Source organism: Oryctolagus cuniculus, chromosome 14, assembly GCF_964237555.1.
Source record: "Oryctolagus cuniculus chromosome 14, mOryCun1.1, whole genome shotgun sequence".
In the NCBI taxonomy this organism is placed as follows: Eukaryota; Metazoa; Chordata; class Mammalia; order Lagomorpha; family Leporidae; genus Oryctolagus; species Oryctolagus cuniculus.
This window is the reverse complement of record NC_091445.1, coordinates 57,656,883-57,670,570: the sequence shown is the minus strand read 5'-3', so window position 1 is coordinate 57,670,570 and position 13,688 is coordinate 57,656,883. Positions and strand designations below refer to the sequence as shown.

Genomic DNA, 13,688 nt, shown 5'->3' with positions numbered 1-13,688 from the left:
AGCACTTGGGCCATCCTCCACTGCACTCCCTGGCCACAGCAGAGAGCTGGCCTGGAAGAGGGGCAACCGGGACAGAATCCGGCGCCCCGACTGGGACTAGAACCTGGTGTGCCAGCGCCGCAAGGTGGAGGATTAGCCTAGTGAGCCACGGCGCCGGCCCCAGACATGCAGATCTTAAAACATTTAAAGTCAAATAGGGATGAGATAATTTTCTCTATGTGTCATATGATATCCTAGAATACTTCTAGCCATATTTACTTATGTATTTGTTTTGTCTTAAATAGGAATTAACACCTTAATAAATATTATGTCGCGCCTTGGCCAAGATGACCCAACTCCATCAAGGTAAAGTAGGTTTTTTAGAGACAGCTTTATTGAAATATCACTCACATATCATGTGGTTTACCCATTTAAAAGTGTACAATTCAGTGGTTTTTATTATGTTCACAAAATTGTGCAACTATGTCCACTATCCAATTTTATAATATTTTCATTACCCTGAGAAGAAACCCTGCACACATTAGTAGTCACTCCCGTTTCCCTGCAGCCTGCCCAGGCAACAGCGAGTTTCTGTGGAATTATATGTTGTGAACATTTCACATAAATGGTGCTGTATGATTGACTGCTTTTATTTTTTGAGGATTTATTTATTTATTTGAGAGGTAGAGTTACAGACAGAGGGAGAGACAGAGAGAAAGGTCTTCCATCCACTGGTTCACTCCCCGAATGGCCCTAATGGTCAGAGTTGCTCTGATCCAAAGCAAGGAGCCAGGAGCTTTTGCTGGGTCTCCCATGTGGGTACAGGGGCTCAAGCATCTGGGCCATCATCTACTGCTTTCCCAGGCCATAACAGAGAGTTACATCAGAGGAGGAGCAGCTGGGACTAGAACCGGCTCCCATATGGGATGCTGGTGCTGCAGGCAGAGGCTTAACTTACTGTGCCACAGTGCCGGCCCCGACTGCTTTTGTTTAACATTCTGTTTTTGATGCTTAACGAGGTGATAGATTCTTTTTATTGCTAAATACTATTCCATGATATAAATAGAATAGATTATTTTATTTTATTTTATTTTATTTTATTTTATGTATCCATTTGTCAGTTAATGGACATTTGAGTTGTTTCCACTTTTTGGCTATTGTGAATAATGCTGCTGTGAATATTTGTGTACAAGTTTTATGTGAATGCATTTATTGACTTTTCTTGAGCAAATACCTAGGAGTGGAATTGTTGGGTCTTATGTTAACTCTGTTTAACCTTTCAAGGAATTGCTAGATCATTTTCCAATGTGGTAACGTAATTTTGTATTCCCAACAGTAGTAAATTGGGGTTCTAATTTCTTCACATCCTTGCCAACATTTGTTATTATTTATCTTTTACAAATATTTGTTTATTTTCATTTTACTTGAAAGGGAGAGAGAGAAGTTGGGGGGAGGGCAGGAGACACAGAGACAGATTGATATCTTTTATCTTCTGGTTCACTGCCCAAAAGGCTATAACAGCCAGGGCTAGACCAGGCCAAAACCAGTAGCCAGGAATTCCATTCGGGCTGCCCACATGAGTGGCAGGGGCCCAAGCACTGTCTTCACAGGTGCGTTAGCTAGAAGCTGGGTGGGAAGCAAAGGAGCTGGAATTCAAACCTGCACTCTGGTGTGGGAAGCTGGCATCTCAAACCATGACTTAACCTGCTGCACCAAAGTGACAATCCCAGAAACACGTATCTTTAGATAACATTTTGAACCTCATGACTCAGGTTTTCTTCAGCTATACTAAAAGCGATGGCTTTCTTACCATGGCAAAAGGAATAATATCTTGAGAACTTGTATTATTTCAGAATTTATCATTTTCACAAATACACTGTTGACAAAATCGGTGTTCTCTCTTGTCCTGTCACATCTGGCCTTTGTTGCTTGTGTTGAGAGCCTTTTGCTGTGACTCTGTCCTTTTGCTGTGTGGTGATGACTCCCCAAGTGTCTGCTCAGAGAGAGGCTCCTGGCTCTGCTGCCAGGGCCTGCTGCTGGACGTCCACTAGCTGGCCACAGTACTGGCAGCCATGTTTAAGAAACTTCCCACACATTAATTCAACAGACATTTATCCAGTGCCTTTTTAGTTTAAGGCAGTTTATTTTAGGAGATTTTAGGGCAACTAAAACACAGCCCTCACTCACCAGGAGGTGTTACTTCTTGGGGTGAGGGGAAAGTGCTAAGAAATACCTTATTAAATAACTTAATTTAGGGAGGAATCTGTTAAATGCTTCTGTGAGGATCAAAAACAAAACATTCACACGAAACTGTTATAGGGCTCAGGATAGGTCTGGCAGTCGTTCTGGGTTTAGAGGTCAGTTTTATGCTGTGCATTTGAATAATTGAGTTGGCATGAAATGATTTTCCATCTCCTCTGTTTGTTTCTTGGCTGCTGTTATAAAGTGGGATGTAGTTGTCTCTGCTCCTTGGAAGGGTTTGTATGTTTTTGAAGCAAACACCCTAAAATTCTAGCCAGCAGTGGTTAGATCTCCTCCCCAGGCAAGCTTGTTCAAACTTTAGGCTTGGGAAGGAAGGAGAGCGAGGTGCTAGGTTTTATGGGGGAGTCTGTTTCTGGCAGATGGAGAAGCAGGGGAGCAGAGGGCTGAGAATAAGATCTGTTCATTCAATTCTTCTGTTTCTTGTCCTCCTGCGACTGCCCCTCTCCTCCCCTCATGCTGCAGTACCATCATTCTTCTGCCAGTTCCCCCTTGGTTGCCTATACAGTTGGTCATCTTGCCACTTCCTCTGCTTGTATTCTAACTCTTAACTGACTTGAAGCTGCCATCTACTGCATAACGTTGGAGGCTCCCCATCTGGCAAAAACCGCAGCGCCTATGACCTTACCCCCAGACCACTTAATGCAGGCACATTTTTCTCATCCTTGTTTTCTCTCTGCACACCAGAAAGATTGGTGTACTCATCCTCTCCCTTCCCCAGGCACTAATCCTCAATCACCTGCTTCTGCAATCCTCTGTAGCCTGTGAATGACATTGTGTTCGAATCCTGTACTTGCTTGTTTTGTAGTACAGATTCTTGTTCTGCATATCATGATTGTGTGATATGTTCTTTTTCTTTACTGGATTATAAGGATTGTGGTCTTTATCTCTTCTTCCTTTGGTTTGCAATGAGTACCTTTCACAAAGCAAGTGCTCAATAAATAAACATTAAAGGAAGGAATGCCATTTTTGGTATTTTATATTATTTATCTCTTGAGTGGAAATACAGGAAATTGAGGTAGTAAGAAGGGTTATGTTCAGCAGAGGTCTAAATGGCTGGCTGGTGTCTTCATCTGATTTAACATCAGCTAGGATTTACAAGGAACCAAGGACTTAAAAATTAATTTTTGTTAGCCTGTCTGCCTATCAAAACTTCAAAATCATTTACTTTTATGGTGGTATCATCTAAAGCAAATATGCCACTCATCATTTTTAAAAGTGTCCCTGTTTAACCATATTAGTTCCCATGATATAATCATGAATGTGTCTAATCCATGCAGACTGCAATGAAGTATTACCACAAAAAGGCTCTCTGAAGGATCAGGCACTTATGTGGCGGCGTTCCTGGCATCCCTGTTTTATCAGGAAGGCCTTTGGGAGGGAGAGGCCCGAAGAGTAGTGATTCTAGAAAAACTAGAAAATCAAACAACCTTGGTTGGTTTTGTTTTTTGTTTCTGTTTTGTTTTGTTTTCTGTGTTTGTTGTTGTTGTTGTTGATGTTAGTAAAGCCATTGCTAGAGAAGAAGTATTGTGGCGCAGTGTGTTTAGCCACTGTCTGCAACTCTGGCAAGTTTTGGCTGCTCCACTTCTGATCCAGCTCCCTGTTAATCTGCCTGGGATGGCAGCAGAAGATGGCCCAAGAGTTTGGGCACTCTACTTACCCGGGTGGGAGACCTGGATGGAGTTCTACACTCCTGGCTTCAGCTAGGCTGAGACCTGGTCATTGCAGCCGTTTGGGAAATGAACCAGCAGAAGGAAAATGTCTTCCTTTCTTTCGCTGTAACTCTGCTTTTCAAAATTAAAATAAAATAAAATCTGTTGGACCAACAGAGAGACACCTATGGATTATTTTAAAATGTATGTTTATTTAAGAAAATGGCTATTGCAAAGTTTACTTGGTATCACAGAGTGGGGGTGTTGGTTCCAGGATACTCCACAGGTACCAAAGTCTACAAAACCTCTTTTCTTTTTGGACAGGCAGAGAGGACAGTGAGAGAGACAGAGAAAGATCTTCCTTTTCCATTGATTCACCCCCAAATGGCTGCTGCGGCTGGCACGCTGCGGCCGGTGCACCGCGCTGATCCAAAGCCAGGAGCCAGGTGCTTCTCCTGGTCTCCCATGCGGGTGCAGGACCCAAGGACTTGGGCCATCCTCCACTGCACTCCCAGGCCATAGTAGAGAGCTGGCCTGGAAGAGGGGCAACCGGGACAGAATCCGGTGCCCTGACTGGGACTAGAACCCGGTGTGCCGGCGCCGCAGGTGGAAGAATAGCCTAGTGAGCTGCGGGTCTGGCCAAGTGTCTCTTCTAAGACGGTGTAGTGTTTCCATATAGCCTGTGCACATCGACAGGTCCTCCTGTGTACTTTAAATCATCTCTAGATTACTTGCAACTCTTAGTACAATGTAAATGCTATGAAGCACTTCCTAAATCATATTGTTTTGGGAAAAATGACCAAAAAAAGTCTGTATGTGTTCAGTGCAGACACAGTATTTTCCTCAATACTTTTGACCTATGGTTGGTTGAATCCACAGATGCAGAAGACTGACTATATTTTTGATTACATTAAGTATCTTGCATAAAAAATATGGTAACAACATGCTTCGAGAGTATGTAAATTCCACTGCATGGATTTAGTGACTTCAGTGCTTCAAGTTAAATCCCAGAGGTGGTTTTCCTGGGACCAGTGGGTGTGAGGACTGGGCAGGCCATGACTGTCCTCCCACAACTCTCCAGGTGGATGTCATGAGTTGTAGGAATTCCTGAGTTGAGTAGTAGGTTCCACTGACCTCCCTGTCCCCACCCAGCTCTACTCTGCCAGTCACTTGCTTGCTAGTTGAAATGTAGAGGTGAGAAGATCCTGTCCATACTCTCACTCTTGAAGTTACTCTTGGATTTGGCGCATCCCCAAATGGCTTCCCACAGAGTAAATGGCACCTGTAGTACTTACTGTTACAGGGAAATCGCTGTGTTTTATAAAGTGCATTGAATTCCTCAGACAAAATGTGCTGTATAAATGTTACAGTTAATCTAGGTTTCATAATGCCTCTGTTGATTCAGTCCTCAAAAACAAATGGGGTGTTTACTGCTCAGTAAACATCTCATCCTGGAGCTTGCTGGTATTTGTCAAGGGGGTGATTAAAGAAAGTATAAACAATGCAAGAAGGAACAAAAGATTTGCTGCTGCCGTGGGGACCAACAGCTCACTCTGTCCATTTTCCCAGATAAACTGTTGTGTTAGAAATGGCCCAGTATAATCATAAACAAAAGTGGAATTTAATCCCCATTTTTGTTTGTGGCTTATTGCCAGAATTCAGTCATGATGACAATACAGAAAAACATTTGCTAGATTTAGACAAATTATGTCAAGAATGGCAGATTCACTATTAAATAAACCTGTTTAGAACCGTGACCTTGTATTTAACAAACTGAGTAATAGTATAACATTGTGATTATTAACATCCTAGACCTAGTTCCTGTCTCCATGAAAGTTTATAAAAGCAATTAAGGTAAAACATACCTGTATGACTTTATTTAAAATAATATATGACTTAAAGTAAGTATTATTCTCTCACTGGATGTCTTATTACTTTTCAGTACAGCATAAGACAATCCAAATATGGCTTATCCCCACCCCAGGGCTGTGCCGAGGATTCTTGCTTTTCACGTTAACTAGATTTTCTCGTGTAGTACTTTGAACTGTTAGGTGGGGAATGAAGTTTCTGCTCCAGGATAGGTGTTTTCATTTTACTGGCTTGTGAAAAAGGATAAGGGATAGTTTGACTTCTCTCCAAATTTGTATTCCTTTAATTTCTTTTTCTTGCCTAATCAAAGCCCTTCTTTATCTAGCCCCATCCCACCCACTTGTGTTATCTACTTTCAAAAACAACTTTCAACTCCAAGTTGACCAACCTCCACTAGCCATCAGGAAAATGCAAATCAAAACCACAATGAGGTTTCACCTCACCCCGGTTAGAATGGTTCACATACAGAAATCAGCTAACAACAGATGCTGGCGAGGATGTGGGGAAAAAGGGACACTAACCCACTGTTGGTGGGAATGCAAACTGGTAAAGCCATTGTGCAAGTCAGTTTGGAGATTGCTCAGAAACCTGAATATAGCCCTACCATAAAACACAGCTATCCCATTCCTTGGAATTTACCCAAAGGAAATTAAATTGGCAAATAAAAGAGCTGTCTGCACCTCAATGTTTATTGCAACTCAATTCACAATAGCTAAGACATGGAATCGACCTAAATGCCCATCAAGAGAAGACTGGATAAAGAAATTATGGGATATATACTCTATAGAATACTATACAGCAGAGAAAAAAACCTGAAATCTGGTCATTTGCAACAAAATGGAGAAATCTGGAAAACATCATGCTGAGTGAAATAAGCCAGTCCAAAAGGGACAAATACCATATGTTCTCCCTGATCAGTGACAACTAACTGAGCACTTAAACGGAAACCTGGTGAAGTGAAATGGACACTATGAGAAACAATGACTTGATCAGCTCTTGTCCTGTTGATGTACAATTTAATACTATATCCCTTTTAGTATTTTTGTTTGTTCTACTTAATACCATTGGTTGAACTCTTTAATTAACACACAATTATTCTTAGTCATCTAAATTTAACTGAAAATGATCCTTGTTAAATATAAGAGTGGGAATAAGAGAGGGGGGAGATGTACATTTCGGCTTGTGCTCACTCAGACTTACCCCTAATGGTAGAGTTAGAAACATGCCAGGGGATTTCAATTCAATCCCATCAAGGTGGCAGGTACCAACGCCATCTTGCTTGTTAAAGTGGTCAGTTTAAGTTCATAATTGATCAAAAAGATAGGATTAAGTGTCAAAGGTGTGGGGAGCAACTGAGACTAGACTAAATTACTGGAACTAGGACTAATTCTATGCATCTGATCTCCCACAATATGGCGCTGAGAGAGAGCAAACAACTTCTACACAGCTGCCTCACCAATTTGACTAACAAGTGGCAGGAGCTGATCCTGCTCCTGATTGGAGGAGAGCAGCATGCTCGGCGTGTGGGCAGCAGAGCATGGATTGGTGGAAGAGGACTATAAAGGAGGAGAGAGACAACATGCACCAGGAACATCTGAGGAACATCTGAGCAGCCCCTGAGAGAGCTGGCTGGTGGGGTGCCGCCCCTCCGCGGAGGCCGGGGTGGGGTGGGGTGGGGTGGGGTGGGGTGGGGTGTTGTGGGGTGGGGGGGCCGGCAGCTAACCCGGGAAGAGCTGGGAAAGAGAACAGCACAGGGTCTGGCTGGCAGCAAAACCGGGAAGGGCCGGGCAAAAAGAACAGCGCAGGGTATGGTGTCATTCCTCCGTGAATGGGGGAGCGACAAAAGGGATTACATAAATAAGACCAGTGTCTGCAAGTAATTGATAGAATTAAAAAGGAGAGAATGATCCTACATGGGAAGCAGGATACACAGCAGACTCAGAATGGCAAAAGCCCTAAATAGCACTCTGGGCTCAGAATCAGCCCTTAAGGCATTCAGATCTGGCTAAAAAGCCCATGAGAGTTTCGCAGGCATGGAAAGCCAAGACATTGTGGCAAAAAACAAACAAACAAACAAACCACAACCTAAATGAAAGATGTCTGTGAGTGAGATCTCAACAGAAAGAACGGGCCATCAAAGAAGGCAGTACCTTTCTCTGAAGGGAGGAGAGAACTTCCACTTTGAATGTTGGCTTGTCTAAATAAGATTGGAGTTGGTGAACTCGAGAGCCTTGGCAGCTCATGACAAGGTGATCAATGATGTCATAAATAAGAGTGTCAATTGTTAAATCAACAACGGGAGTCACTGTGCACCTGCTCCCCATGTAGGACCTCTGCCCTTAATGTGTTGTACTATGAGAATTAATCGTAAAACTACTACTCAAACAGTACTCTATACTTTGTGTGTCTGTGTGGGTGTAGTCTTTTGAAATCTTTACTTAGTATATACTAAGTTGATCTTCTGTATATAAAGATAATTGAAAATGAATCTTGATGAAGAATGGGATGGGAGAGGGAGTGTGAGATGGGGTGGTTGCAGGTGGGAGGGAGTTTATTGGGGGAAAGCTGCTATAATTCAAAAGTTGTACTTTGGAAATTTATATTTATTAAATAACAGTTGAAAAGAAAAAAAAAGAAGGACTTTGAAAGCCAGATAGGTTTAGACTTGGTAGTCAGCTGTTGACATTTTTGAGAAGATGCAGGTTGGTGTTAGAGACATTTCAGGAAGCCCCTGGTTTCTGCCTTAGTCCCAGGGGTGCTGTGTGCCCTCCTTTCCTCTCCAGTGCCATCACCGATCCCTTCTGTTTCCTTCCCCTTGCACATCCTTTGCACACTCTTTTCTCCTTTCGCAGCCAGTCCTGAAACAGACACTTGGGTTCTTTCCCTAGACAACCTCAGGTGACTCATTATTCTCCCAGCCCACTTGAATCTGAATCAGGTGCATCTGTACCACATTCCAGGTCGTCCGTCAGGGGCCTGTGTTACTGCCACATGACTGAATCAGTGCTCTGTCTCCATCTGGCTTGATTCTGAGCAACTCTGGGCATGACTGACTGCCTCTTCCTTGTAATGCATTCTTTACTTCAGCTAGAGAGAAACACCCTTACTTCCTTTTCCTCCCGCCTTCATGGCCAGTCCTGCTCTTTTGCTGGGCTTTCTTCTGTTTGACTTCTCAACCTTGACATTTTCCTGGGCTCGGTCCTGGGACCTCTCCTTTTCTCTAGCTTCATTTCTTTTCCCAAGTGGTGCCTTTGGATCCATCACCTGAAATCCTATCTAAACACTTACTGCTGCCTTTGTCCTTGGCCACGAGCAGTAGGTAAATATATGTAGCACCTTATTGGATCTCTCCGTTTGGAAGTTTTCCTGGGCATTTCAGAGTTAACCTGTCTAAAATAACAGCATCTGCTTCTCCCCAAACCTGATGAACTCTTGGTCTCCCCCTTCAAATGAAGCTGGGCATTGACCTTCATCTTTTCAGCTTGCAGATCCCCACTATCACTAATAGTTGTTTTTAGTTACAGCTCTAAAATGTGTCCCAAACCAGCTGTCTCCTCCTACACTGTTACCTCTCCAGCCTAAGCCACCCTGTGTCCCCATATGACTGCTGTTGTACCCCTTTCCCCTGCTCAAGGCCTCTCTTTCTCACTCTTTTTTCTGCACTGCAGCCCAAGTAGCCTTTTAGAAAACCTGAATCAGGGCTGGCGTCGTGGCTTACTTGGTTAATCCTCCACCTGCGGCACCAGAATCCCATATGGGCGCCGGGTTCTAGTCCCGGTTGCTCCTCCTCCAGTCCAGCTCTCTGCTGTAGCCCAGGAGGGCAGTGGAGGATGGCCCAAGTGCTTGGGCACCTGCACCTGTGTGGGAGAACAGGAAGAAGTACCTGGCTCTTGACTTTGGGTCGGCATAGCTCCAGCTGTAGCGGCCATTAGGGGGGTTAATCAACGGAAGGAAGACCTTTCTTTCTGTCTCTCTCCTTCACTAACTCTATCTGTCAAATTAAAAAAAAAAAAAGAAAAAGAAAACCTAAATCAGATTATATTGCTTCTCTGTTCAGCCAAAGACTGTGAGAAAAGAAAAGCACTCTAGCACTGAGAAAAGGCAGTTATGTTGGCCTTACTGAGGGGCAGAAGGGAGTTTTCCATGGCCACTGAGTAAGTCCACTTCCCATGACTATAACAAAATACCTGAGCCTTCATACCATATAAAGAGGGCCCCTTCCCCTTGGTTCTGGAGATCCAAGGCCAAGGGTCATATCTGGTTGTAACCTTCTTGCTGGTGGAGTTCTGAGGTAGTGCAGGCTGTACATGGCAACAGACAGGGTGTGCACATGTGTGTCTTTTCTGGCCCCCCCCTTTTAAAAATATTTATTTATTTTACTTGAAAGAGTTACACAGAGAAGGAGAGGCGGGGGGCGGGGAGGGGGAGAGAAAGAGGTCTTTCATCCGCTGGTTCACTCCCCAATTGGCCGCAACAGCTGGAGCTGTGCCAATCCGAAGCCAGGAGCCAGGAGCTTCTTCCAGGTCTCCCCATGCGGGTGCAGGGGCCCAAGGACTTGGGCCATCTTCTACTGTTTTCCCAGGCCATAGCAGAGAGCTGGATTGGAAGTGGAGCAGTCAGGTCTTTTTTTTTTTTTTTTTTAACTTTTATTTAATGAATATAAATTTCCAAAGTACAGCCCCTTTTCCACTCCCTCTCCCCTTCCATTCACATCAAGATCCATTTTCGATTCTCTTTATATACAGAAGATCAGTTTAGCATACATTAAGTAAAGATTTCAACAGTTTGCTCCCACACAGAAACATAAAGTGAAAAATACTGTTTGAGTACTAGTTATAGCATTAAATCTCAATGTACAGCACACTAAGGACAAAGATCCTACATGAGGAGTAAGTGCACAGTGACTCCTGTTGTTGACTTAACAAATTGACACTCTTGTTTATGGCATCATTAATCACCCTAGGCTCTTGTCATGAGCTGCCAAGGCTATGGAAGCCTTTTGAGTTCACAGACTCTGATAATTTTTAGACAAGGCCATGGTCAAAGTGGAAGTTCTCTCCTCCCTTCAGAGAAAGGTACCTCCTTCTTTGATGACCCATTCTTTCCACTGGGATCTCACTCACAGAGATCTTTCATTTAGGTGTTTTTTTTTTTTTTTTTTTTCCCCAGAGTGTCTTGGCTTTCCATGCCTGAAATACTCTCATGGGCTTTTCAGCCAGATCTGCATGCCTTAAGGGCTGATTCTGAAGGCCAGAATGCTGTTTAGGACATCTGCCATTCTATGGGTCTGCTGTGTATCTCGCTTCCCATGTTGAATCATTCTCTCCCTTTTTGATTCTATCAGCTAGTATTTGCAGACACTATTCTTGTTTATGTGATCCCTTTGGTTCTTAGTCCTGTCATTATGATCAATTGTGAACAGAAATTGATCACTGGGACTAGTGAGATGGCATTGGTACATGCCACCTTGATGGGATTGAAGTGGAATCCTCTGGTATGTTTCTAACTTACACAAAAATTCACTCAACATGGATTAAAGACTTAAATCTACGACCTGACACCATCAAATTATTAGAGAGCATTGGAAAAACCCTGCAAGATATAGGTACCGGCAATGACTTCTTGGAAAACACCCCAGAAGCACAGGCAGTCAAAGCCAAAATTAACATTTGGGATTGCATCAAATTGAGAAGTTTCTGTACTGCAAAAGAAACAGTCAGGAAAGTGAAGAGACAACCGACAGAATGGAAAAATATATTTGCAAACTATGCAACTGATAAAGGGTTGATAACCAGAATCTACAAAGAAATCAAGAAACTCCACAACATCAAAACAAACAACCCACTTAAGAGATGGGCCAAGGACCTCAATAGACATTTTACAAAAGAGGAAATCCAAATGGCCAGCAGACACATGAAAAAATGTTCAAGATCACTAGCAATCAGGGAAATGCAAATCAAAACCACAATGAGGTTTCACCTCACCCCAGTTAGAATGGCTCACATTCAGAAATCTACCAACAATAGATGCTGGAGAGGATGTGGGGAAAAAGGGACACTAACCCACTGTTGGTGGGAATGCAAACTGGTCAAGCCTCTATGGAAGTCAGTCTGGAGATTCCTCAGAAACCTGAATATAACCCTACCATTCAACCCAGCCATCCCACTCCTTGGAACTTACCCAAAGGAAACGAAATTGGCAAACAAACAAGCTGTCTGCACATGAATGTTTATTGCAGCTCAATTCACAATAGCTAAGACCTGGAACCAACCCAAATGCCCATCAACAGTAGACTGGATAAAGAAATTATGGGACATGTACTCTATAAAATACTATACAGCAGTCAAAAACAACGAAACCCTGTCATTTCCAACAAGATGGTGGAATTTGGAAAACATCATGCTGAGTGAATTAAGCCAGTCCCAAAGGGACAAATATCATACGTTCTCCCTGATCGGCGACAACTAACTGAGCACCAAAGGGGAAACTTGTTGAAATGAAATGGACACTAGGAGCAGTCAGGTCTTAAACCAGCGCCCATATGGGATGCCAGTGCTGTAGGCAGCAGCTTTACCCACTACGCCACAGTGCCAGCTCCTCTTCCCCTTCTTATAAAGCTAGCAGTGTTCATTCATGGGGCACCATCCCGATGACCTTATTTAATCCTAATCAACTCCCAGGGGCCCCACCTCTGAACACTGTGATTGGAAGGTTCTGCCCTCCCATAGTACCTCCCAGAAGGAATTAACTTTCAGCAGAAAGCCACTTCCCTGACCCTCTCAGCGTTACACTTGGCAATAAGAAACTAACAGCCTGTGAATTGTGACTTCATGTAATTGAGGTGTAAATAAAGTGTAATATGTGCCATGAGGTGGGGGTTCACTTGGGTGGTAGGCATCAGGTAGGCTTGTAGATTCTCAGTGTGCTGACTGTTCAGGGGAGTGGGTAGAAAGCTCTGGGGAGGCAGAGATGGGGACTTGAACAGAGGTGCAAGCTGCTTTAGGGTTACCTCTTTTGGAGTATACCAGGTACCTTGGATGTGAACCTTGATATGTAGATTAGAGAGGGTAGCAGTGGAAATGAGATTGCAAAGGTAGGTTGGGCCCATTTTGAAGAAGTTGAGTTTAGAGTTTGGATGAAAGGAACTGTCTTGAGAACATTATAGCAGAACTTATTTTCCAGTGAATAAGTTCTTTTTTTTTTTTTTTCTTAAAGATTTCTTTATTTATTGAAAGTGAGAATTATATAGAGGGACAGAGAGAGATCTTCCATTTGCTGTTTACTCCCCAAGTGGCTGCAGTGGCCAAAGCCGAGCCAGGTCAAAGCCAGGAACCTGGAGCTTCATCCTGGATTAGAAATGGAGCAGCCTGGGCTTGAACCTGCACCCATACGGGATGCTGGCACTGTAGATGGCGGCCTAACCTGCCATGCCACAGTGCCAGCCCCAAGTCGCCAGTTCTTTCACTGGTTTCTAGGGAAAGGAAACCCCCAGGGTAGAAAGCCTGAGCCACCTGATACTTGGAAATCCGCTCCATCTCGCAGTAGGCAGGCCCTGGTGCATCCAGGCTAGCATGGTGGTCAGTGCTCTTTAATGTGAGGAGTAAGGAAGGTAAGGTGCTTTGATTGCTAAAGGAGTCAACTCTCATGTCTCCTTTTCTTTGAAGAGATGGGGAGGGAAGGTAAGAATGCTGTGTTAAGTGATCTTTTTAATACTTTTTATAGGATTAATCACAATGAGCGGTTGGAGTTCCTGGGTGATGCTGTTGTTGAATTCCTGACCAGGTGAGTAGCCTTCTTCACAGTTCCCCAGTGATTACATTTTGTAAGTAACATGCTTCTTGCATTACCTTCTTTGTAATTAGCCAAACAAGGCATGGAAACATCATGTATTTTGTCTCTTCAGTGGAGCTTAAAAGCCACACATCTGTG

The 13,688-nt window shown here is 43.5% G+C and overlaps 1 protein-coding gene across 4 annotated transcripts in view; it reads left to right on the top strand.

Moving 5' to 3' along the window:
* The window catches only part of DROSHA (drosha ribonuclease III), a 135,207-nt gene that overhangs the window by 81,657 nt on the left and 39,862 nt on the right, over nucleotides 1-13,688 (top strand). For all 4 annotated transcript variants that reach the window (XM_008262091.4, XM_008262093.4, XM_008262092.4 and 1 more), the window contains 2 exons: nucleotides 285-345; nucleotides 13,482-13,541. In XM_008262091.4, the coding sequence (XP_008260313.2) occupies nucleotides 285-345; nucleotides 13,482-13,541 (121 nt within the window). The remainder of the gene's footprint in view (nucleotides 1-284; nucleotides 346-13,481; nucleotides 13,542-13,688) is intronic.